This window comes from Aphidius gifuensis, linkage group LG6, assembly GCF_014905175.1.
Source record: "Aphidius gifuensis isolate YNYX2018 linkage group LG6, ASM1490517v1, whole genome shotgun sequence".
Classification (NCBI taxonomy): Eukaryota; Metazoa; Arthropoda; class Insecta; order Hymenoptera; family Braconidae; genus Aphidius; species Aphidius gifuensis.
The window spans coordinates 10,970,737-10,995,679 of NC_057793.1; the positions used below are offsets into that span (position 1 = coordinate 10,970,737).

Below are 24,943 nucleotides of genomic sequence, written 5' to 3' on the forward strand. Positions count from 1 at the left end.
TTCATGCTATTCAGAGGAAAAAAAAAATATAAGTTTTTTAGAAATAAAAAAAAAATTAAATCTTTATAAAATTTGTAAAAATATAATTAAATTCCATATAAATATTTAATCATTTTAAAATAACAATCAAAGAGTATTTTGTATATTGAAAAAATGATTCCTCCTATTTACTTCTCCGAGTTTTTTTTTAATTCACAGAAAATTGGAGAAAATTCAACAAAACAACAGAGTAAATTGGAAAAATTATTTTTACCCAGGGGTAGTTTCTGGGTTGTGTTGTCATGGTTTATCTATATATATTTATATGCACCCGTTTATTCTTGCTTGCAACCGAGGGTCGTCAAGTTCGTGACCCACATTTTTTTAGCTGTATAAACTATATATAATACTATATTGATTAGCTTTCTCGTAAAATATCTGATAACTATCACAAGGGAAAAAAATAAATAAATAAAAGTTTAAAATATTAATATGTATTATTTAAATTAGTGATACATTCTAATGTATTGTAAATTAAATTGGTTGATTCATATAGCCTTCATGTGCATTGTAAAACTTTGACTACCTTCGCTGATAATTCTAGTCATTCTATTATGTAAAACCTTCAAGTAATAACTGCAGTATTCGTAGAATAAAAATTTGATTATTGTAAGTGTAAAGTATACGTTATAGTACGTCTTCACCATTGCAAATATATATGTATTCTTCTTTTTTTTTTAGAGTGACCTAGTTGCATTCAAATTTTTTTTTAAATAATTTTTTTGTATTTTTCGTTTTTCTATACTGAATGATTTACAACCATCAATTTAATAATATATTTTAATTCTAAAATCTATATTGATTTTTTTTTTTTAAATTTTATTTGTATTCTCATTTCAGTGTGCGATTGTACTTGCGACCTATATTTATCACCAATGAGATTGTCGACGTCGACGTCATATACACTGAAACACACAAATGCAATACATACTTTGGATGAGCCAGAAATTGTCAAGCAGGTCGAGTAGCCACTGAATTAGATTTAACCAACTCTTCAATTATATTATCATAAAATTATTTTCAACTTAATATAAAAGAAGAAAAAAAATACAGTAATATATTATTTAATAAAATGATATTTAAAAAAAAAAAATCTTTTTAATGCGTCAAGGTGAATTTGCATTTTTTTTTTAAAATTATAAATAACTTTTTTAAGAACAATATGATAAGCCGTAAAAATTCACATGATAATGCTTTCAATACCCGTTAAGACATGTATACAAAATTATCTTAATATTATGTATATATTGATTTATTAACAAAAAAAAAAAAAATGAATGACAAAAGAAAATATAAATAAAACGACGCTGAGGTGAGCTTTTTTTTAATACGAATATTATCTTTTCATTTATTTAGGTTGGTTCTTGAAAAAAAAAAAAAAAAAAAAAAAATGATGTACGAATGAAAATGATTTGAGTGAGTCTAGGAATAGAAATTTATCGTGGGTTTAGCAATGGAAGACAGACAGACAAAGTTAGTATCTTGACCGAAACGATGCGTTCTCGTTTGTATCTCTAATTTCAGCACGAGCTTTCTATACATTCAAATATAATTATATTCATATATATAAATACACGTATATATACGAATGAAAGAGCTTATGATGTCGTATCTTGTTACGCATTCTCTCTTTTCATTTGTGTAATATAAACTATACAACCCTAGATGAGTCATTCACGCAACATGACAGCTATTGACCACAAAATCAAATTTACCTCAACATTCACTTAATATTTTTTTCAACATTATTTAGTAATATAAACAAATCACACTTTTACTATCTTTTAATTTATTCGAATTTTTTTTCATATTAAAATTTAAATAGCTTAGAATTGTTTTTTTCATTTAACGATTGTATCAATAAAAATATATTAATGACAAACAAACATGATAAACAAGTAGATACAATAAAATTTTTTTTTAACTATCATACTCTATTTACTGATAAAATTTAAATTATTACTATTATAAAAAAGTGATAATAAAAATAATAAAATATTTTACTTATCACGTAATGAAATAATCAATATTTTTGATTTTGATTTAAAAACAAAAAAGTTATAAAACTGGCGAATTTCATCACCGTTTATTCTAACAGCGATTATAAAATCAAGTAATAAAAGTTTTTTTTCTTAATTTTCTCTCGATGTTGTTAATATAATAAACATTTATTTTTTCAATAAACAAAAATTGGATAATATTGAATTCTGAGACTTCTGATTGTCATATAACGTAACTCATTAATCCAATGATTAAAAAAATAAAAAAATTAATTTTTTACATTGAGAAAAGATTTTTAAATTTACTAATCAAAATCAAATTAATTAAATTTATTTATTTTTTAAATATAGGCACAGTTTTAACCAACGGATCAAAATATATACATAAAATACGAATTGATTAATATTTTAACGATTTTAAATGTATAAAACAAACAAACATCATAAAACATAAATAAAAATAAAACAAAAACTAATAAAAGAAAAAACAATAAAATCTAATAATTCATATGTAAAGACCGGAAAAAGTCTATACATGTATCCTGTCGTTTTAATTCAAACTACATTGGTTATAATTTTATAGTGATGATTGTCATTGGCTAGTCGAATTCAATATTGAAATATTGTATAAATTAATATTGCAACTTATATATGCTTCAAGATATACTTGTACAATCTGACAGAAAATAAAAAACAATAAAAAAAATATTTTCCTAACACTCGACATTACTATATTACTACCAGAAAATCGTTCGTTAAATTGAAGAAAAGACTGTTTTCGATCGAAAAAAAATTTTTGTTCTTTGGAAAAATGATAAAACAACTTGCAATTTGTTGCAGCGAGAAAAATTTCATTCGTGTTTCAATAGAAATATTCCTAAATTAAGGTGAAAAGCTAAATCAAAAAATATGAGTATTACAAAGAAAAAGATTATCTAAAAAAATTGTATTATTGATTCAAGAAATTTTCATCAAAGCACGGTACAAATTTTTCTCAGTGTAGATATTTAAGAGCGCCGTAAAAAAATTGAAATAATAATAATAATAATAATATATCTTGATAGAGGAATCAAATGTGGCGAATTGTTTTATAATAATTTTATACATTCATTATTTATCTTGCACTACAATAGCATAAATTCATGGACCCATATTTTATATAAATAGACAGAAGCGTTCATTCAAAATATTATTTACATATTCCAATGTACATTTCTCATTATAGTCGTAATAATGAAAAAAAAAAACAAAAATAAAAAAAAAAAATAATAACTTTCATCTGTTATGTATAAAAAAAATTTAATTTATACTTTTTTAATTTTTTTGAAGCCTCATTATGAAGAGTTAAAAAAAACAATACAAATATTCTTGCAATATTTTTTCATTTCTTACAAAAAAAAAAAAAAAAAAAAAACTTTACAAAGTGTCGCGTTGTGAAGATAAAAAAAAAAAAAAAATTGTCATGATAAGATTAGAATAGTTGAGACTTGATATAACACATCAAGATGAAATGTCGTAACAGGTTCGGGTGTGCACCTGAAATAGATTACTATTTGAGATGAAAAAAAAAAAAAAAAGTGATGCAATGACCTGAAGGAAAAGAAACTAAAATAAAACTACATCAAGTATAAAAAAAATTTTTGCATAAAAAATCTCCTCAAAATTATTAACAAAAATGTAACTCATTGAAAAAGTAAAATTCTACCAAATAATTTCTATTTTTGAGTATAAAAAAAAATAGTTGTCTTAATGGTGAATTTTTAAGACTGGCGAATTTTTTTCTATAGGCATTATACAGTTTTTATTTTTTTTTCAACCAACAAAAATTAGATAATACTTTGAGTTGACATAAAAATATTATATCTTTAAAATATGTTTCAACATTTTTTAGTGTTGACTTTTTTTTTTCATACATTTTCTTTGAGTCAATTTAAAACACAGCCTAGTTTTAAAGTAACACAATGATTAATTGTAGTCTATTTTTAACACTCTATGTGTATTAAATTTTTTTCATCGTTAGATTTCTGCAAATCTCTGATTTTTGAGTGTTCCCAGGCTAAAGTTTTGGGCCAACTTAAATAGGAAAAATATAAAATTTCGTCATTTTAGAATTTTACTATAAATGTGAAATATATATATTTTTTTTTCACGCTTATAGCTTTCACTTATTGTTCAAAGAAAAATCTGTTACAATTTTAGTTCATTTAAGAAAAATAAAAATCTATTCATAGTAATATTTTCATATTCAAAATGATACCCCATAGTCATTTATCATCACTCACATAAAAGTATTCGAGCCGCACTGCAGAATGCATCAGAACACTGCAGTGTCGGCCTGTTTTAGTTTTAGTCTATTCTTGGACCAGCCTCAAGGATCGATACGCCAATTGTCATTTTTGTTTGTTTTTTTTTTTCTTTTTGCGTTCTGCTTAAAATATTTCAAATTTTTCGTCTTAAGGTTTAGTAAATACACGAGCTAAGTTAATTGTTAAATAGAAGAATAAAAAAAAAAAGGTTGATATAATATAATGCATGTTTAGTATTATTATTCGTACACAATCAATGTTTTTTTTTTTTTTTTTTTTTTTTGAATGTGTGAATATTGAGAGTCATGTAGCATTAAAAAGTGTTTGATATATTAATAAAATGCAAGTGTACAATTAAGATAAGAAAGCAACTGATTGCAAGGCTAATTGTTCAGAAATATCGATAAGATATTATGACTTTCATGGTGTGCAATACGTATATTTTTTTTTCTGCAGTATTAGGACGATAGTTCAATTAAACTTATATTCAAACGTGAGAATAAAAATGATATTATTTTTCTTAAAAATTAATAAATTATAATTATTGAATTATTTTTAAATGTAGAATTAAAAAAATTATAAATAAATAATTGATTTAAATGATGAGTCGTAGCAACCAGAGAATTAACAGTAGCATTAACTTGCCATCTCGTTTGAATGGTATGCAAGGCCTATTTTCGTATCGTGGCCAAAATAGCTGAGCTTAAACTTCTAGATACACACACACGTACACACACTAAAATATATCATTTACATTTACATGTATGCACAATATAAGTTTATATACGTCAATGACTGACATGAAAAAAACTGATGTGTGCTTTTCATGAAAACTGTGCTCAAATTAAAATCACAATATATAGGCAAATGATAATTAGGTCAAAATGTAAAATCAGATATTTTTGCTAATTTTAATTTCAATTATATATATCGTAATATTTTATCCAAATTTTTAATTTATAAAAAGTAATTGCTTCTAATTTTATAGAAATGGTAAATTATGGACAAAAAAACTTGATGTTTAATATGAGCTAGGTTTATTTTTACCTGCTGATAAGATGACATCTGAAGTAAATCCCTTTCTTCAGCAGAAGTAACTTCAAATGTTGGTGCTGTTTGTGGTGAATAAGGATTATTTTTTCCGGGATATGATGTACTACGACGAAATTTAGCAGGACTAATATTTGATGTATGTGCTTGATTTGTATTATGATGTCCTGGAAATGTTGGACTTGTTTTACGTACTTGCAAATTTGCAGCAGCAGCGGCAACAGCAGCAGCAGCAGCAGCCGCATGAAGTGATGAATGCAAAGGTGGTAAATTTGGTACAGATCTACCACGACTCCATGGTGATAATGATGGACTATTTGTTGCTTGTGGTGTACCAGCCCATTGTTGTGGTCCTTGTGGTCCACCAGACCATGCAGCATAACTTTTACCTTGAAGATAAACACCAGGATGTGAGCCAGGTTGTTGTTGTTGTTGTTGTTGCTGTTGTTGTTGTTGCTGTCCTTGTTGATTAACTTGGGGTTGTTGTCCATGTCTATTAGCACCACTACCACCACCACCTCCCCCAGTACCAGTACCACCATTACCACTACCACTACTACTTCCACCACCACCACCAACAACACCACTATTAACACCACCAACACCAGCACCACTTGAACATGAATTACCACCAGCACTAGAACTATTACCAACACTTACACCACTTCCAACAACACCACTACTACCACCAGTTGTACCATGTTGAAAATTATGATTTGCTGTTATTGCTCTACGTGGATTTGAGCTTGTAAATAAACCAGCTCCTCCACCGCCAGTTGGAAAATTTTGAAATGATGCAATTGTACCATTAACTGGCAATGCATGTAATGTATCTTCAGTTGATGATGACCATAAATTTTGTACACGTACAGAATCTGTAAAGCCTTGAAGACTTGATGTTGCTGTACTACATGTTGTTATGTCTTTGTCCATTGATGATGGTGTTGATGGTGATATTGATGATATACTATCAATTATAGAATCATTTTCTTTACTTTTCTCCTGACTCACTGATGATGTTATTGTCGTATCCATGCCACCTGGTGACAATGGTGCTGGTTTTGTTGTATTTGATTTTTCTATTAAAAGATCGTCCTGCATTGCTATTTTTTTTTTCCTCTTCTTTCTTTTGTCAACAAATTTTTTCTTTGGTACTTAATATGGGTCTTTGTTTTTTGATTTTATATCAAATGAATTAATCAACTTTTTTTTTTTACTTTTATAGTTAATTATTAAACCATTTTTATCATTGTTTATTTTTTTTAAATTTTCTATTATGTCTCAAATTGAAGAATTTTAATATGCCCTTCTGGCGTAACTACGGTGTTTCAGGAACGTCGTCAACGTTCTTGGGTCGAGCACGCGAGCTTCCTATTGATCGCAACGCTCGTCAAGCCACAAAAACACGGAAGACTCGACTTTCCTTGATTCCTTTCTTGGCTTCTTCTGTTATCGCTTTTTATTTTTTTATTTTCACAATAAGTATTTTTTTTTATTATTTATCTTTTATTTTGCAATTCATTTAAAAAATAATTAATGTTGTTAATTTAACTTTATCAAAGTCACACCGGTCTCGGTGCACTTCGGCCAAAATAATCCATTTTTGACTTTTTTTTTATTTTTTACTCCAAAACAATACACTCAATTATTATTTTTTATTTTTTGTCAAATTTTTTCAAATATGTTTTTTCTTTTAGTAATAAAATTGTATACTTTTTCGAAAATACACAAGTTTATCAAAAAGCTTTTAAGAATTAATAAAATAATTATTACTGTGTATAGAAAATATAAACGTAAGAAAAAAAAAACACGTCACACGTAATTCAATTAATGCATATATACATGTTGCACATTTATGTAATAAACACGAGGTGGTATTTTTTCATATATACAATACGTGTAGATACGATAAAATTTATTAACCCAGCAACCTAGCAACTTCCGTCCGCCTTAACCTCGAGACGACTCCTTAGAAAAAAAAATAGTATTTATTTCTTATGACACTTTTTTATTTTCCTATGATTTGAATATTACTCTCCACTTGTTTCAAAATATATATTATTTATTACAAATAAATTACCAAATTGGCACTGATTAATAAACATTTATTTTTATTTTTTTTTCACATTAAAATTATATTAATTGTTTCAAACGTTCCATGATTAAATTATATTATTTAGCACACTAACGATGTCATAAATAAATATATGATTTGATTTTTTTTTATTAAAAAATAAAAATAAAAAGGAAAAAATAATTAAAAAATATAAATTTTGGAGTATTTATCAAAAGCACTGATGCAACTTTTGTTTTATTTAACCGTATTGAATTTTTTAATTTTAAAAAAATGTTAAATTACTTTTAAAATGTGTATCAAGGTATTTAATTAATTATAAAAAAAATTAAATATTATCATTTTATTGAACACTGTGTTGTATGTGCTTGCGGCCGTACCGGCCTGTGTTTATCTCCACGTAGACCGGTGCGCACAACTTTGCTTATACACTCGGTCTGATCTATTCTGTGTTCCTGGCCGTGTTATGCCCCCCGCTACTGTTTTCTACTGATATTCTGACGAGACTCCGTAGGTTTCGTGGGACTCTCCAACGGTGTCGACGAAATAAAGGGAAAAATAATAATAATAAAACTTTAAAAAAAAAAAAACAATGTATATATATATATATAAATAATAAAAATAAAATTGTATGATTCAAGCTGCGCCGTCGCGATACTAATACACAAATAATTTTTCTATATATATTTCTAGGCACTCTTAAATTTTCTCTAATACACAAGTGTTTTTTAACGCACGCGCCCTGAGCTTATGTTGCACCCAAGTTGTACCATATCACTTGTTCGCGTCATCATATGCCGACGAAAATGTCGACGTTGTTATAAACAGTTGATTTAGTTATTATTATTATTATTATTTAATGTAATCGACGATAGGTAATACAATAGCAACATTAACTAGAAAAAGAAAATAAAAGAAAAAACTTATTTGAAAATTCAATTTATCAAGTATTATTTAGTCACTCAAGGAAAAAAAAATTTTTAAAAAGAAACAGAATCTATGATAATCACATGATGATTCATAGGAAATTTAAAAAACTTAATTTATAAAATTCAACTGAGTTGTATCTTTTTCAATTTTATTGTACGTTTTTTTTTTTTCATCATTTATTATTTTTTTTTTGTTGGTTATTACGCTTGAGGTACTTACAGTTCGAGACACGATTCGGTTTGTGAGTTGCGTAATCGTCATGATAAGAGCCCGAAGGCTAACGAACACATGCGTAAGCATACCGAAATATCACGATACATGTAATGTGCAAAAACATGTAATATAAAATATGAAAAAAAAAAAAAAAAATTAGCAAATGTATAGAACAGGGTCATCATCATACAATACCATTTTGTTTTGTTTCTTTTTTTTTGTTCAAGCATTTAGCATGAAAGTATAATGTTTATGTTTTATATTTTGTATAAAGTTGAATTGTTTTATGACTAATGATACCTCGACCCACATTTTTATTGATTCATACTAATTTAATGCTATAAAGTTATTTAATAAATAGCAATGTTGTGTCAAATGTGGGTGAAGGGTTTATTGGTAAATGCATTTTAATGTTTTCCTTAGAAATTTAATTGTTCAATTGTTGTTTTTGTTATTGTTGTTTTGTTATTGGTTCCTGTCTTTTTTTTTTTCTCTTTTATTATTTACTTGTTTGTTTTGAAAAATAAATCAATTTTGTAAATAATAAAAGTGGAGGAAATTTAAACATAATAGATTAATTTATTGAATAGAAAAAATAAAAATTTACTCACTTTTATTCTGTTGATTGGAAACATGTAGTCATTGATGTCAATATTTACAGATTGATTGTAGGCGGTATACATCATTGGCGTATTTATTTATCTTCTTTTTTAAATCAAATTTAAGAATGGCGATTTTGTATACCCGCGAAAATTTATAAACATGTGGCACTAACGCATGCGCAATTGTCCTGAAAAAAAAAAAAAAAATAATAAAATTTATTGTATGATGTGGAAAAAATAGAAAATAATAATTTAATGAATGAAGTAGATAAAAATATTAAATTAATTACCTGATATTTTAAATATCTTTGTAGCACAAATTATTGTTAATTATTTTTATAAAATTATTATTTTATATTTTACGAGAAAAAAAAAAAAAAAAATTCAGGTTATCTTACTCAATATTATTCAAAGTTTATTTGCTCACAAATATTCAACTGAATTATCATTAATTTATCGTTATATATATTAAAAAAAATATAATTTATTATCAAAAAGTATTTAAAATTAAAGAGCAAACAAATATAATTGAAAAACAAAATTAACATGGACTAGAGTAATCACCATTGACTGCACACTGTTGCACACACAGACACACTACTATTTACATGAATACATGAATATTTTACACTGTTTTACACCACGCTCTATTCTTCTCTCTCTCCTTAGAATGCCGCAAGATGGCCTCTCACTTAACCAATGGAATAAATCTATTTTTATCACGTGATGTGTTTTTATTTACACAAATAAAATGCAAGTGTGTGTCAGTGTGTGTCACACATATGAAAACACAGTACCGTGGTGTACCGGTCACTTTTCTTTTGATTTTCTTTACCATTATTTACCATTTAACAACAAAAATATTGATAATTTATTTAAAAATTTATTTTGAAGTAGTTTAAATTCAACACAATATTCAGTGTGTAAATAGAAATAACAAAAAAAACACAATGTATACATAAAAACTTCTTTTTTTTTAATTCAATTTTTTTTTTTTTTTTTTTGTTGTCAACCGGACATAACCGTCATTCAAAGCTTGTTCCGTATAAACAATATTTAGACAAAAAAATAAAATAATATAAATATGAGTTTAGATAAATTAAATGTAGCTTTAAACAAATAAATCATACCTACAGTTATTATTTTATAATTTAAAAAACAACAAAAAACAACAAATATGGGGGATTTTAATGAGACAGTTGATGGAAAGTTGACAAGTAGAATGAGAAAGGTTAATCCGGAGCAATTTCTTACACTCGTCAAAATGCATTTATCATTTGAGTTGGATATAAACACTGAAGAGTAATTTGAACAACAATTTTTTATATTACCTAAATATTTAAATGCACATGAATATGTTTAACAACAATTAAAAAAAAAATAACATTGAACAACATCATTAATGTTGTTAAATTTTTTTTTCATAGTAACAATTTGATATATCATTTAAATATTTGTATAAATTCATTAACAATAATACAATTTTTATAATTTATAACGTTACTTATCTTTTTATTTCCAGCAATGACACAGTGACAGAAAAAGCAAAATTAAAAAAATGGGGTATATTAAGTTTTTCTAAAAAACCAAAATCAATGATGAATTTACAACAAAAATGTGAAGGACTTGCATTGACAACTGAAGGAATTGGTCAAATAAAAACATTAATTCAATACTTATCTAAAAATGATTGTGAGTTTTAATTGTTTGTTGTTTTTTATTACAAACAAAAATATAATTTAATAATTTATTATAATTATCACCTTTTTTTAAAAAAATATGAAAGGCATCAATCAAGAGGGAATATTTAGAAGAACTGGCAAATTGACTAGACAACAAGAATTAAAATTAATATTGTATCAAGGTCAACCATTGGATCTTGAAGCAGGTGCTTATAGTGTTCATGATTGTGCATCAGTATTAAAAGGTTTTTTAGCTGAACTACCAGAGCCACTTCTTACTGATCTTCATTATCCAGCTTATTGTCAAATTGCTGAACTATGTAATCCAAATACAAGTACCAATGAGCCAAGATTATTGAGTTCATTACAATTACTTTTATTACTTTTACCATCAGCAAATAGAATTTTGCTTAAATATTTACTAAATTTATTAAACAAAACAGCAAGTCATGAAAATAGTAATAAAATGAATTGTGATACACTTGCAACATTATTTACACCACATTTAATGTGTCCAAGAAAATTAACACCTGAAGCATTGCATCTTGATTCACAAAATTTATCTGGACTTGTTGCATTTATGATACGAAAGGGCAATGAATTGTTTGAAATACCAATAAAATTGGCAACAGACATCAGGGCATACTGGGTTGATCAAGAAAGAAAATTATTAAGTCCCAATAAATATGATGTAAGTATATCAATTATTAATTAAAATTATTTTTAAAAAATGATCAATAATTTGTTTAATCTCAATTTTATTTATTTATTTGTTTTTATTTTAAAGCCAAATGAATCAGTATCAGATACAGGAGGAACTGCTCATACAGTATTTAGTTTTGTTGATCACAAATTGACAGCAAAAGCAAATATAACAGAAGATACACAAGCAGCTTTGGCACAGTTGTATGCTCATATTCAAGCAATGCCTGAATCAGCAAAAAAACGAAGACTTGTTAAACAATTTAATAAAGAAAATGGCAGAGGAACACCGAGACACGTTAAACAAGTTAGAACAAAAAGTCTTGGTGACTCAATTAAAAAACATATATTTCAAAAAAAATTACTTGGTGGCCATAAAAAAGTTTGTGATATAAATATTGGCTGCGATATAAGTAGATCAAGTAGCGAAGAAAATATTTTATCAATGGTAAGATATATAATTAACATTGCTTTTATTTATAATAAATATTAACTTGCATATTGATTGCATAACTAATCGCTTGAATGCATGAATCTTTTTTTTTTTTCCTTGGTTTGTTAACAGAGTCATAAAAAAAGTTTACCACCAAAAATATTATTCAGTAAATCTGATGATGAATTGAGCACAGATAGTTTTGTATCATTGGATAATGAAAATCTTGCACAAACAAAAATAACAAGCAGCAGTACAGGAAGTATTGATATTTGTAAAAATATCAGTCAAATTGTTGAAATTGAAACTAGGAAAGATATTAGTGTTGATTTAATTGAAGAAAATGATGAATTATCAAATGAAAGTTCAACTGAACACGTTGATAGTCAAGACATTAATCAAGAAAATAATATAGAATTTGATCGTAAAATTCGTCGACACTTGAGTGAACCACGTGATATGTATTCATTAATAAAATCACGAAAAAATACTGACGATGTTGTAATGGCAGAAAGACGAAAATCAAATTCAGCTCTTCCAGATTATGAAAAATCCACCATTAAATTGATGTCAAGTCTAGTAAAATCATTAGAAAATAATGACATTGAAAATATAAATATATCATCAAACCAAAAAATTGAATCTTGTCATTATCAAGCTTCATCACCAGTTATTAAAAATAAATTTTTAAATGTTTATGATGCTCATACGTCAACACCATCAGATTTATTACGTCGTAATTTGACAAATAGTGATTATGGTCTAACACCACTTAAAAATAATGATAGAAGCATGAGCCCAATAACACAAAGTACTTCCAAAATGACAAAGGCTATGCAGGTATGAATTATTTTATTTCAATTAAAAATCAACTAACAAATTTATTTTATTAAAAAAAAAAATAATAATTAAAATATTTACGGTATTTAAAAAAAAAAAAAACTATTATATTATTTATAAAAACTGTATTTTTTATTTGTTTTTCTTTTCTCCAATACAGGAAACAATGATGACGCCTAGATCAAGAAAACCAGTGATAATGTTGTCAGGCTCAAATTTGTGTAATTTAGCTTCCATGAAAAATGGACAATCTAGTGCACAAAATTATTATCAAATTGTTAATATTGATATTGATGGACAAAATAGTTTAAATTCAATAAGTGAAGAATCTGAAAATATTCCAAATACATATAAAATTGATAGTCAACGTCGTCCACCATTTGTTAATAGAAATTATCGTACACCAATTGAGGATGATTATTGTACAACAATACCATCAAATTCAATGTCAATAACGAGTACATTTCGTGAATATCTATTGTCAAGAAGTGTATTAACAGCAAGCCCAGTTGATTTAAGTTTTTCATCACGTACAGGTGATTTTGAACAATCTGAATCTGATGATTTAAATATACTTGATGAAAAAGGACTCTCTGATAGTCTTCTTAATTGTTTGGATGGTAATAATCCTCCTAGTTCAGATACATCAGGTATTGCGTCAGGCTCAACAAATAGTGCCAATAATTCAATTGAAAAAATTGATGATGTCAAATTACCATCACCAAGAAAACGTGGCACAAGCTTGCAAAGAAATGACTCAAAAAGATCAATAAAAGATCATGAAAATGATATACACAATAATGCAAATAACAAATCATCAATTGATTCAGAGAATATTAAAGAAAATTTTCAAGAAACTTCATTTTAAGAAAAATTAATTATTGTATTGATTTGCGAATTATAAATTCATTTATTAATAATTAAATATATCATTAAAAAAAAAAAAAAGCAAATAACTATTATTAATATTTGATACTTAGAATTTAAGTAAACTAACAAAACAGATTGTAATTTATGATGACCATGACAATATAAAAATATAATAATAAATGATTTTTGTACTATGTTAAGGAGTGTTTTTTTTTTTTATTAATTATTTATTATTAATTTACAAGGTATTTTAGATTTTTGTTATCTTTTAAAAAATGATTTTTCTGTTGCCTTGTTTTTTTCAAGAAAAATCACTGGATAATATTTATTTATTACATGGATAAAAAAAAATAATTAATTTAATGAAGAATAAGATATCGAAGGTCAAAACATATCATCATGTCCAAGATCAGGAACAAAATTTAATCCTCTTTCTTTGAGTGCTTTATTGTGAAGACGACTTTGATCCTGTTTTGATTCTTGTTCTCTTCTTTGAGCATCTAATATATCGTCAACTGAAACTTCTGACAAAGAATGATCTTTTTCTTTTTCCCTATCCTGAAATAAACAAATATGATGATTATTAGTTTTTTATTCAACATGGTTATTGTTGATGTCTTTAACTTACAATTTCACCTAAGAGAACAACATTTTCACCACGAACAATAAAAACACCTCTGGGTATATCCCCATATTGTTTGCCGACATGAATCCTTTCAATTGTAGGATGAAGTACCAAATTTGCAAACTGATCGACAGATCGTAAATAACCAATTAATGTTCGTCCATCTCTCAATAATACCATCAATTTTTCTAGTAATAATAACAAAAAAATTCAACAATATAATTGATATCAATGAAAAATTTTAATTGATTTTATTATAATAATGAAAATGATTGATCAAAATTTTATATTCGAAAACTTACTGTCAAGCTCATCAAGAAGAGATGCAGTTCCTGGGACAATATCCATATTGAGTGTAAATAAATATTTTGAAAAAAATGACTGACACTAATAAAGTAAAACTAAAAAATTAAAAATACTCGGTAGTCAAAGTATCAAAATTAAAGAAAGAAGACTGTTTCTTGTACATACTTCAGAGCTTGATAAATATTTTATAACAGTACAATCTTTGTAAATAAACTATTATCGTTATAATAATTGTTAGATGTTTCAATTGTTCAGTATTTATTTATTTTTTAAGTTCCTAAGTGGTTGGTTCAGGTTGGTTTGTCGGTTTGTGGACACTGTCCAGTGGATAGTATTGGGCAATTCGACCGTTTTTAGGCTTTCATACGTGTAACACGTAAAAACGTATTATAAGGTTTGGAACGTATGAAACTATGAAAGTTCTACATGAGGAAAGGGGAGTCAAGGGTTCGTACTTCCTCCACGCATGTGCATTGTGAATTAATGGCTGCTTTATTTCATGAACTTAATGTTCAGAACATTGATGTGATCTCCAAATCAATAAAAAAATTATTTATTTTCAGCTTTTTATTATTATTTTAGTTAATTAACTATGATCAGGCAAATAACACAGCAAGTTTTCTATTGGCTAGCTTCCACGCTCACTATCGATAATTAAGGTACAACCAGGGAAAATTAAAAATAATGACGATTTCACGAATTTTATAAAGTAGATAATTGAAATAACGATACACCTTTTTCTTCAATCAGTTTTTTTGTTATAAGATGTTTTTTTGATTAATTAACTGTTAAAGATGGTCCTTTTTTTTAAGTTAAACATAGGCTCTTATGGAAAATGATGTTCGGCTTTTCATAATACCCCGTCGAAATACTTGAAAAAATAATGCCATATTTACCAAAAACTAAAGGATAAAACTAGAAAAAAAGACGAAAAATCATCACCCAAATTTAGTATAGGTTTTAATATTCAATTTTAATTAATAGAGGATAATAAATTTTTGTCTTTGTCTAAATACTTGAGTGGAAGTGAGAAACAGTATTCTCTTTCTAATCTCTCGTCCTTTTCGCACTCATGAATATATAATGTTTTTAGCAAACATCCACCAGATGTCTCTCATTTTGCCCTGGTTGTACCTTAATACATAGGTGCTTTCTTTGGTGTATTTATTTTTTTCACTTTAATGCGCATGATCATGCACATGCGTATGTCATGCAAAATTGAGGAGAGAGCAGTGGCGTCGAAACAAATAATTCTTAAAAAATAAGATTAAAACATGGCTGATCGTGCAGTCCAATTCACAGGCAATTACAATTTAGGGCTTTTTTTCACCACTCACAGCGCTTGTGAAGCTTTTGTATGTAAAATCTATAAAAAAAAAATTTTTACAAGCGCCATCAGCGGCAAAAAAAAGCCCTAAATTGTAAAAAATTTGCCCCGTGAATTGGACTGCAGCTCCTTATGTCCTACGCTGTTGCAATCTGACTTTTTGCCGACTGCGCATTTAAATGCGCATGCGTGAAAATAAACAGGAAAAAAAATAAATACACAAAAGAAAGCACCTAATAACGATTGAACTAGTGTCAAACAGATTTTTTCATTTTAATAGCAAATTCAGGCAAACCATCAGGTATTGAAAAAATAATTTCAAGGTCAAATATTTCACACATTTTCGGCTAACTGTCCACCACCAGCGGCCCTACTTTTCCCTGCACCCGTATTCACGGGGCAAAATTGTTGCTTTTTTTTTCCGCTGTTGGCGCTTGACAAAATTTTTTTTATATAGATTTCACATAGAAAAGCTTCACAAACGCCACCATCGGAAAAAAAACGCCCTAATGAGAACATCCTCTGAATACGGCACCCGTATTCAGAGGATGTTCTCATTAGGGCGTTTTTTTTCCGATGGTGGCGCTTGTGAAGCTTTTCTATGTAAAATCTATATAAAAAGTTCACAAGCGCCGCCATCGGAAAAAAAAGCCCTAATGAGAACATCCTCTGAATACGGGTGCGGGTGCTGTAACTGCTGGCAAATAGGGCAGCGTTTTTTTACTTTTTTTCTGCGCATTCTGACCACGCACTTGCGCAAAAGTCGAAAAACCAGGTAAAGTTTTTGAATAGGTGCTTTCTTTTGTGTATTTATTTTTTTTCACTTTAATGCACATGATCATGCACATGCGCACATTATGCAAACATGAGGAAAGAGCGGTGGCGTAGAAGGAATAATTCTTTAAAAATAAGAATTAACATATAACTGATCCAGCCCCTCATGTGCTACGCTGTTGCAAACTGACTTTTTGCTGACAGCGCATTTAATTGCGAATGCTCGAAAAAAAACAGGAAAAAAAATAAACACGAAAGAAAGCACCTAATGGCATATGTGTGAAGACTCACATTAGATGCTTTCTTTTGTGTATTTATTTTTATTCACTTCAATGCGCATGATCATGCACATGCTTATATTATGCAAACTTGAGGAAAAAACATATATTTAATACTACTATATTGCGCATAGGGTATGATTTTGTGCGGATTCATTACGGTGCAGACAATCTCTCTGTCGCAGTCATACGCCTCGACAAAAATTTTTTGCGCATGTCCGAATAATCCATTCGGTTCACACGTATACACAATGAATTTTTGTGGCAAGAAGACTAGAAATACAAGAGGACTTACTCCCTATCTCGCCTGTATATGAAAACCGTATCGCAATGGTCGGGGAATTGAGGGGCGCTAGGTAACGTGCGATTTTGTATCGCTTTTTTTCTACAATGCGCACAATGCAAACATACTCTGACAAACATCATGTGTATAACAGTGTATAATGCTCTATTAGTGTTTGTCAGAGTATGTTTGTATTGTGCGCATCGTAAAAAAAAAGCGATACAAGTCGCGCACGTTACCCGGGTACTACTAGCGCCCCTCAACTATGCGGCGACCATATAGTGATACGGTTTTTTGAGGCAAGTTCGTCCTCCTGTATTTCTAGTCTTCTTGTTTTGTGCATTGCTGAATGTTTCCGAGCTCCTACTCGAATAATAATTCGGATATGCGCAACAGATTTTTGTCGAGCAGTATGACTGCGACAGAGAGATTGTCTGCACCGTAATGAATCCGCACAGCCCACTTATGGGAAAGCATAGGCGATGCGCAATATAGTAGTATTAAATATATGAGAAATAACGGTGGCGCCGAACAAATAATTCTTAAAAAATAAGAATTAAAATATGGCTAATCCAGCCTTTCATGTCCTACGCTGTTGCAAAATGACTTTTTGCTGACTGCGCATTCAACTGCGCCTGCGCGAAAATAAATAGAAAAAAAAAATACACGAAAGAAAGCACCTATTGAGTGTAAAACATAGCTGTTCTCCTATTTATTTTCGCACATGCGTAATTAAACGTGCAGTCAGCAAAAAGTCAGTTTGCAACAGCGTAGGGAGACGTTCAAAAAATCACTCGGAAACCCGGAAGCGGCGCAGTAGTCGAAAAAATATAGTAATAAAATAAACTTAAAAGTAACTAGAGGTTACTGTATATATTGTAAACAACAAGAACAACCATATTGCATGTGCCATTTGCTTTTGTTACTTATTACAGTTGTGAAAAGTATTTTTATAATTATTATTAATAATTAAAGAATAATAATTTATTGATTTGCGCCTATAAAAATACATGAACAAAAAATCATGTCTACCACAACAAAATATCAAAAAATTTATATGATCACAATCTTGAACTTCCGGGTTTCCGAGTGATTTTTGGAACGTATTCATTTTTTCTCTTACTTACTTTTGCGCATGCGTAGTCAAATGCGCAGCCAGCAAAAAGTCAGTTTGCAACAGCGTAGTCCATGAGGGGCTGGATCAGCTATGTTTTAATAGGTGCTTTCTTTTGTGTATTTATTTTTTTTCACTTTCATGCGCATGATCATGCATCAGCGCGATAATAAATAGAAAAAAAAATAAATACACAAAAGGTGCATCATTTTTTTAACAAAATTAAAAATCTACAGCAAAAATTTAAAAAGAAAAAACTTTATATACATATATTATATGAAATATATTGAGTAATAAAAATGTACTGTAGATGAAAGATGTTTTTTTATTTTGAATATATAGCTCAGGGTCCATTTTTTAACTTTTTTATTTACTATTATTTTTAAAAGTTTTCACTGGTTTCTAAAAAGTTTATAAAACAAAAAAAAAAGAAAATATATGATGATTATTTGTTCAAATGATATTTATTTCATGTTCCTGAAATGAATAATAAATAGATGATTCAGATATAAAAACAAAATTAAAACTATTATAGCAATAGAGTTAACGATTGCGTGTACTTATTATTATTATCAGTATGTTGGTTGAAAAAAAAAATTAAGTATTATAAAAACAGTATGCTTACATTCATTTAACTGTGAATATAGATTTAAAAAAATATATTCTTTTATATTTATTAAAAGTATCAACTCTGCATTATGTCTTTTGTTTTTTAAATTTTCATCATGTCTTTTATTAATAAAGAGAAATATTTCTTACTCTTTCATAATAATAATCTTAAAGTGATTTTATAAATTTTTTTTCATAATATTATCATTTAATGATAATTGTTTTGATTAATCAAGTAGTCAACATAAGCTCAAACATTAAGAGTAAAAAAAAAACATTAAATCTATTGATCAACATGTAAAATGAATTTTTCCAATTCAATTAAATGGGCTCCATGTATTTTTTCCACAATCTTTTTTTGGTGATATAAATCTGAGCCATGGAGAACGATTACGTGACTCATTTTCATCAAATACATACTCATCATTTAATTGAAAATATAAAATTATGTTATTTGTACGCTGTTTTGCTTCACCGATAACAATTGGTCGAATATCACTTCCGATATGTGGACATCCATCAACATTGAATCTTTCAAGTATTAAACATTTTTTCAGTATTGTTTCAACACCATCATTTGTTACTTTAAGACAGTTCTGACAAGATAACATTTTCAAAGCTTTTAACGATGATGATATTTGAGTTAATAATTTGTCATCAACATGTTCATTGTCACGTAAGTCCAACTTTGATAGATTTGCAAATTTATTTGGTATTTCTTGCAATATATCTCTAGTTGGACAAGTGCTCAAGCACAAGTATTTCAATTTTGGACAATCTCTAGCAATATTACGAATCAAATCAACATCAATATCATGAGCCCATCTAATTGCCAATGATTCAAGATCTTCAAACTGTATCAAAGTCATGGATTTATGAAAATACTGCTGTATAAATAAATATTTAAGTTTTTTACATCCTGACATTATACTATCAATAATGATGCTATCAGCATAATGAATGTTCAAATTCTTTAAACTTCCACATTTACCAACTTCTGCAAATGAAATTGGTAGTCCTGAATTGTCTTCTGTGGATGATACTGCTTCTATTTCTAAATGCTTTAATTTTTCCAGTTTACATCCAATATTTGCCGATATTTCTTGGTTCAAATAGTACATCTTACAAATATTAAGATACTCAAGGTTGTACAAACCATTTATCAATTTTGGTTTTTCAACAGAGCACTCTTGTAAATCCAAGTACATAATTGTTTTTGTATTTGCAATTTTTTTTGTAATATTACTTTTAATCTCATAGTTGTTGAGTGTTAAACATTGTAGAGAATTAAATTTTTCAAGTGGCTGTAATTAAAATATAAAAACGTTCATTAAATTAACTCAAATAGCATTAAATTTTAAGAAATAAAAAATAGAAAATAATAAACTTACCAATTGATTCAGTTCAATTGGATAGTTATTGAGATTTATAATGCAAATTTTTTCAATTGTCATTGGTACACTTGTCAGAACAGACATCGCAACACTGGAAACATAACTATTCGAAGAGGTCATGCATTTTTTATGTACTTGGCGTAGATTGTATTTTTCATATATTTTTAAAACTTTTAGTCTTGACATACTCATGCATAAATTGTTGAAAAATATATCACCATCATCATCAATGACCAAATGACACTCAAATATTGTTAAATTACGACATTCATTAATAATCTTTGTTGGAACCATTTTGTCATCCAATGATAGATTTTTATAAATCAAATGTTTTAAATACTGGCCACAAAGAGATAACACTTCAAGTATGACTTCTATTTTTTGTTCATCATTTTGATATCGTAAAACTTCAATATCAAGTTCTAATTTATCAATAACAGACCAAGTCGTTTCTCGTGCTGTTTTCCATTTTTCGCATACTAAAAAAATATTATTGTGAAAAAAAAAAATATAGGTTAATTTTTAATAAATTTATTGTATTGAATTAATCAATTAAAATAGCATACCTTGATTTACACGATCAGCTTGTTCAAATGTTGGAAAATGGCTGAATATATTTGCAAAACAAAAATCACTAATATCAGTTGGATGTTTTTTTGCAACAATCCCCTCGCTAACATTTCCATCATTAGTCTTAAATAATTTAATTTTTTTATTTTTTGACATTATGTCACTGTTTATTTAACTGTTTTTTAATTGTACTTAATTTATTGCTTGATAATTGTGTAATCAATTTCACATTGAAAATACCTCTCACTGATCAGTGTGAAAAAATGTCTACAGGACGATCGGTGAGTTTTCAGTAAAAACCGTTGGCGGCAAAGGTTGTTTACGTGTTTACGTTTTTTTTTTCTCTACCAGTGTGAGAGCCACGAACGTACACGAGTGGGGAAGCAAGGGGAAGTTCGACGTTCCGAAATCATCGGTTGGTTCGGGTCTCCTAGCTCTATCCTTCTCTTTATTTTTTTTTGGCTTGATCTTCTATCTCTTCTTTTAGAAAAAAATCCAAACCGATTGTAGATTTGTAGAGTAGTACAACAAGAACATATTGTTGAATATAATTTAAATAATGTTATTTAATTTAGATCAATATTTTTCTTCAATTTGATAATAATATTTTATGTTTTATGTTGATTTATGTATCATTAAGTTTTTATTCATTATTAAATCTTCGACGTTGCTCAGAGACTGGTGTTGTTTTACTTGATTTAGAAGAAAAAGATGCTGATGGTCATGCAAAGTTGTTAAAAAAATTGTTATTGAAGAACTTATATTACTAGAAGATAGAGCTGTTGTTATGAGAGCTTTATTACTTCGTCATCAACATGTAGATGGGAATGAACGTGGTTTTAGATTTGGTGGAAAAAAAAATTATTCAAGCTACACAAGTCTTAGTTTAATGTTAGCAAGGGCATTGTTGAAACAAAACGTCCAATTAATATTAATTGTCTCAATGATTATTGTCTTGCAAATATATTTAGTCATCTTGCAATATTACAAGCTGTTCGTGAAATCAAGGTATGTTATTTTAATTGTTTAATTCAACAATAAATTTATTTAAAATTAACCTATTATTTTTTTTCACAATAATATTTTTTTAGTATGCAAAAAATGAAAAACAGCACGAAATTTAACTTGGACTTTAATTGATAAATTGGAACTTGGATATTGAAGCTTTACTATATCAAGAAAATGAACAGAAACTATTTGTCATACATAGAGTGTTATTTTTTTTGTGGCCAGCATTTACTTTTTTTAACAAACATACTGATAATAATAATACTACTCACACGCAATTGTTTGCTCTATTGCTATAATAATTTAAATTGTTTTTCTTTATCTTAATCATGTATTTATCATTCATTATTTATCATTTATACTAGCAACATTATTTTTATGATTTATTATTGATTTTAGGAACATTATATGAATATCATTTGAACAAATAATTATCATGTATAATCTATTTTTTGTTTTCTAAACTTTTTAGAATTCTACGAGTAAATTATTAACGTATCAAAATTAAACCGATGAAAATTTTCAAAAAAAATTAAAAAATAAACCCTGAGCTATATATTCAAAAAAAAAAAAAATATCTTTTATTTACAATACATTATTATTGCTCAATATATTTTATATAGTATATGTACCTATATATATTTTTTTTCTAACAATAGTTTTTTCTTTTTAAAACTTTGCTCTTGATTTGGCAATTGCCGAGTTCGTTCCCGCTTCCCCGAAATGCCCGGATTAATTTTGGGGGGCGGGGCACGTTCATCCAAGTTCGTTCCCAAAAAAAAATCCGAGTTCGTTCCAATCGTTTCCCCTACCGTGTCCCCTCCACTTTGCCAGTTCGCTTTTTTCCGGAGACCGAATTCAACCGAGTCTAGCCGGTGCAGCACGATTCGTAATTCCACCAACCATCGATCAAGCATGCCCGAATCTAACCGAGTCTACCCGGTGTAGCACGACTTTTTAGTATTATTAAGATATTATTGATTAATATCAAATATTTATACTTTATTAATTGACTTATTAATTAAAATACCAATTTAATAATTAGTTTATTAATTAATTAATTAATTTTAATTGAGATTACTATTTAATATAAAGTTTGACTTTTATATATTGACATATATATCGAATTTATTTTCTATACGGTTATTTATTTTATAAGCAAAAAAATACTAATTATGACTTATATTTGAAGAAAATAAATAAAAATAATGAATAATTGATAAAAAAAAATATTATATTTATAACATACAATATGCATAGATGTATTTTGTATCAAAATATAGTATTTATTTTATTATATTATTATTTATTTTTTTATTATCATTTATTATTGAATTTCTTATACTATATTATATATTGACCTTTATATTTACTCTATTTTACTCTACTACATATTTTAAAGAATATAAATGTACATATCAAATAATGAAAAATATTATATTTATGTATATCATATCAAAATATATAATATTTATAATATTAGATTATTATTTTTTATTTTATTTCATCTATTATTATTTATTTTTAAGCACTTAAAATAAATTATTTTATATTGACATTTATATTTTACTTTGACTTATATTTGAAAAAATATATTATATTTATATATATACAATATACATTATATGTATATAAAACACATTTTTAAACATGCCTGCAATTTGCCGCCAATCCTAAGCCTGGAAAAAATGTGGAGGGAAATGTTAAGGGAGGGGGTATCTAAAACTAAAATAGGGGAAATCGCGATGGGAACGAACTCGGCTGCAATAGTACCGCCCCCGGGAACGAACTCGGATTTTTTTTTGGCCTTAATCCGGCTTGGGAACGAACTCGGTACCAGCCCTTGATTTTTAATTTTGTTTGCAAAACTATGTATAAATTTTTTCCATATTTCAAAAGCAATGTCAACTAAATCAAGTTCAGTATTTGCATTGACGATTGCAATAACAGTAAATATATACTTTTCTAAATCAATGTTTTTACGACTTTGCTAAAAATAAAAAAATCAAATCAAAACTTCGTTTAGCTACTCTATCATGAATTTTAAATAGCAGCGGAGATGATGTATCTTCGGGATTAATTTTAAGTATCTTTGCAATCTTTGAAAAATCAACGGCTTCATTAAATTTGGATGTTCTACATTGAAGTCATTTTTCCATAATTTCAATTTTTGGGAGTCTATAATATTGTGAATAAATCATAATAATATTATTATTCAATATTAAAAAAATTAATTTAATTTATTCGTTTTTAATAAATTATTTACTCGAGTTTGTAACGAAGTTTGTGGGCTATAACGATTCCAGATGCATGAGGCAAATGGAGTGAATGAGCTTTTGTGATTATTCTACAATAATCGTATGTATAATCTGATAAAAAAAAAAAACAAAATAAAACCTATATAATAAACTAAATTCTTCTAAATATTCAAATTTTCATAAACATATACTAAGCCATCGGACGTAGAACATTATTGGCATATAATTTTGGATCAGATTTTTCAGCTTCACTTGGTTCATAGACTGATAGAAATTCAATTTCACAACTGCCGTTCAACTGGGTCAATGTTAACCATAATAATTTTACTCTGAAAAAAGATATAAACATTTTTTTTCTCGTTTTATTTTATTTTATTTTATCTTTCTTATTAATGAAAAAAAAAATAATACAGTATATCAAGTTTATTTGGATAATGTATGCATACTGGCTAAACAGGTACACCAGGATGAAACGCGCCACATTTAAATGTTATAAACTATGATCTGTTTGTACATGTACCCTTCGGAAAAATCATAACATGTGGTCCATCTTCTTTCGATGTTGCTTGTTCAATAATTTTTTTAATTGTATTTTGACGTGAATTTGGATTATCAAAAAATAAAATATTAATAATCATAAAATTATTATAAATTTA

General features: G+C 27.5%; 4 protein-coding genes and 1 pseudogene across 6 annotated transcripts in view; 1 reads left to right on the plus strand and 4 right to left on the minus strand.

Moving 5' to 3' along the window:
* LOC122859464 (cytoplasmic polyadenylation element-binding protein 2-like) overlaps window positions 1–8,575 on the minus strand; it is a 67,885-nt gene extending 59,310 nt beyond the window's left edge. Inside the window, exon 1 of one of the 2 annotated variants that reach the window (XM_044163066.1) lies at window positions 5,393–8,575. In XM_044163066.1, the coding sequence (XP_044019001.1) occupies window positions 5,393–6,496 (1,104 nt within the window). In that variant the 5' untranslated portion in view covers window positions 6,497–8,575. The remainder of the gene's footprint in view (window positions 1–5,392) is intronic. The other variant, XM_044163067.1, reaches the window with a different exon arrangement.
* Window positions 8,576–9,995: 1,420 nt separating this feature from the next.
* LOC122859465 lies at window positions 9,996–13,941 on the plus strand. Its single transcript, XM_044163069.1, has 6 exons — window positions 9,996–10,516; window positions 10,737–10,906; window positions 11,001–11,587; window positions 11,684–12,046; window positions 12,164–12,871; window positions 13,032–13,941. Exons 1-6 carry the CDS (start codon window positions 10,392–10,394, stop codon window positions 13,737–13,739), a joined length of 2,661 nt encoding a protein of 886 aa, XP_044019004.1. The 5' UTR covers window positions 9,996–10,391; the 3' UTR covers window positions 13,740–13,941.
* A 12-nt stretch (window positions 13,942–13,953) lies between these two features.
* Window positions 13,954–15,053, minus strand: LOC122859466 (U6 snRNA-associated Sm-like protein LSm1). 2 transcript variants are annotated; one of them, XM_044163071.1, is made up of 4 exons: window positions 14,838–15,053; window positions 14,669–14,753; window positions 14,370–14,554; window positions 13,954–14,299 (listed from the first exon to the last, which is right to left on the minus strand). In XM_044163071.1, exons 2-4 carry the CDS (start codon window positions 14,712–14,714, stop codon window positions 14,126–14,128), a joined length of 405 nt encoding a protein of 134 aa, XP_044019006.1. In that variant the 5' UTR covers window positions 14,715–14,753; window positions 14,838–15,053; the 3' UTR covers window positions 13,954–14,125. The 2 variants fall into 2 exon arrangements, with proteins under 2 accessions (XP_044019006.1, XP_044019005.1); XM_044163070.1 differs by having other exon boundaries at window positions 14,015–14,299; window positions 14,669–14,767; window positions 14,838–15,052.
* Window positions 15,054–19,305: 4,252 nt separating this feature from the next.
* Window positions 19,306–21,336, minus strand: LOC122859467. Its single transcript, XM_044163072.1, has 3 exons — window positions 21,018–21,336; window positions 20,449–20,930; window positions 19,306–20,361 (listed from the first exon to the last, which is right to left on the minus strand). Exons 1-3 carry the CDS (start codon window positions 21,175–21,177, stop codon window positions 19,375–19,377), a joined length of 1,629 nt encoding a protein of 542 aa, XP_044019007.1. The 5' UTR covers window positions 21,178–21,336; the 3' UTR covers window positions 19,306–19,374.
* Window positions 21,337–23,911: 2,575 nt separating this feature from the next.
* Window positions 23,912–24,904, minus strand: LOC122859831 (annotated as a pseudogene).
* Window positions 24,905–24,943: the final 39 nt, after the last annotated feature.

Coding starts and splice junctions, on each gene's coding strand:
- LOC122859465 (XM_044163069.1), top strand. CDS start 10,392: ATGGGGGATTTTAATGAGACAGTTGATGGAAAGTTGACAAGTAGAATG. Junction 10,517..10,736: donor TTGGATATAAACACTGAAGA/GTAATTTGAACA, acceptor TTTTATTTCCAG/CAATGACACAGTGACAGAAA. Junction 12,872..13,031: donor AAATGACAAAGGCTATGCAG/GTATGAATTATT, acceptor TCTCCAATACAG/GAAACAATGATGACGCCTAG.
- LOC122859466 (XM_044163071.1), bottom strand. CDS start 14,714: ATGGATATTGTCCCAGGAACTGCATCTCTTCTTGATGAGCTTGACA. Junction 14,555..14,668: donor TCTTCTTGATGAGCTTGACA/GTAAGTTTTCGA, acceptor TATTATTACTAG/AAAAATTGATGGTATTATTG. Junction 14,300..14,369: donor TTGTTCTCTTAGGTGAAATT/GTAAGTTAAAGA, acceptor TGTTTATTTCAG/GATAGGGAAAAAGAAAAAGA.
- LOC122859467 (XM_044163072.1), bottom strand. CDS start 21,177: ATGTCAAAAAATAAAAAAATTAAATTATTTAAGACTAATGATGGAAAT. Junction 20,931..21,017: donor AGCTGATCGTGTAAATCAAG/GTATGCTATTTT, acceptor ATATTTTTTTAG/TATGCGAAAAATGGAAAACA. Junction 20,362..20,448: donor CAATTGAACTGAATCAATTG/GTAAGTTTATTA, acceptor TTTTAATTACAG/CCACTTGAAAAATTTAATTC.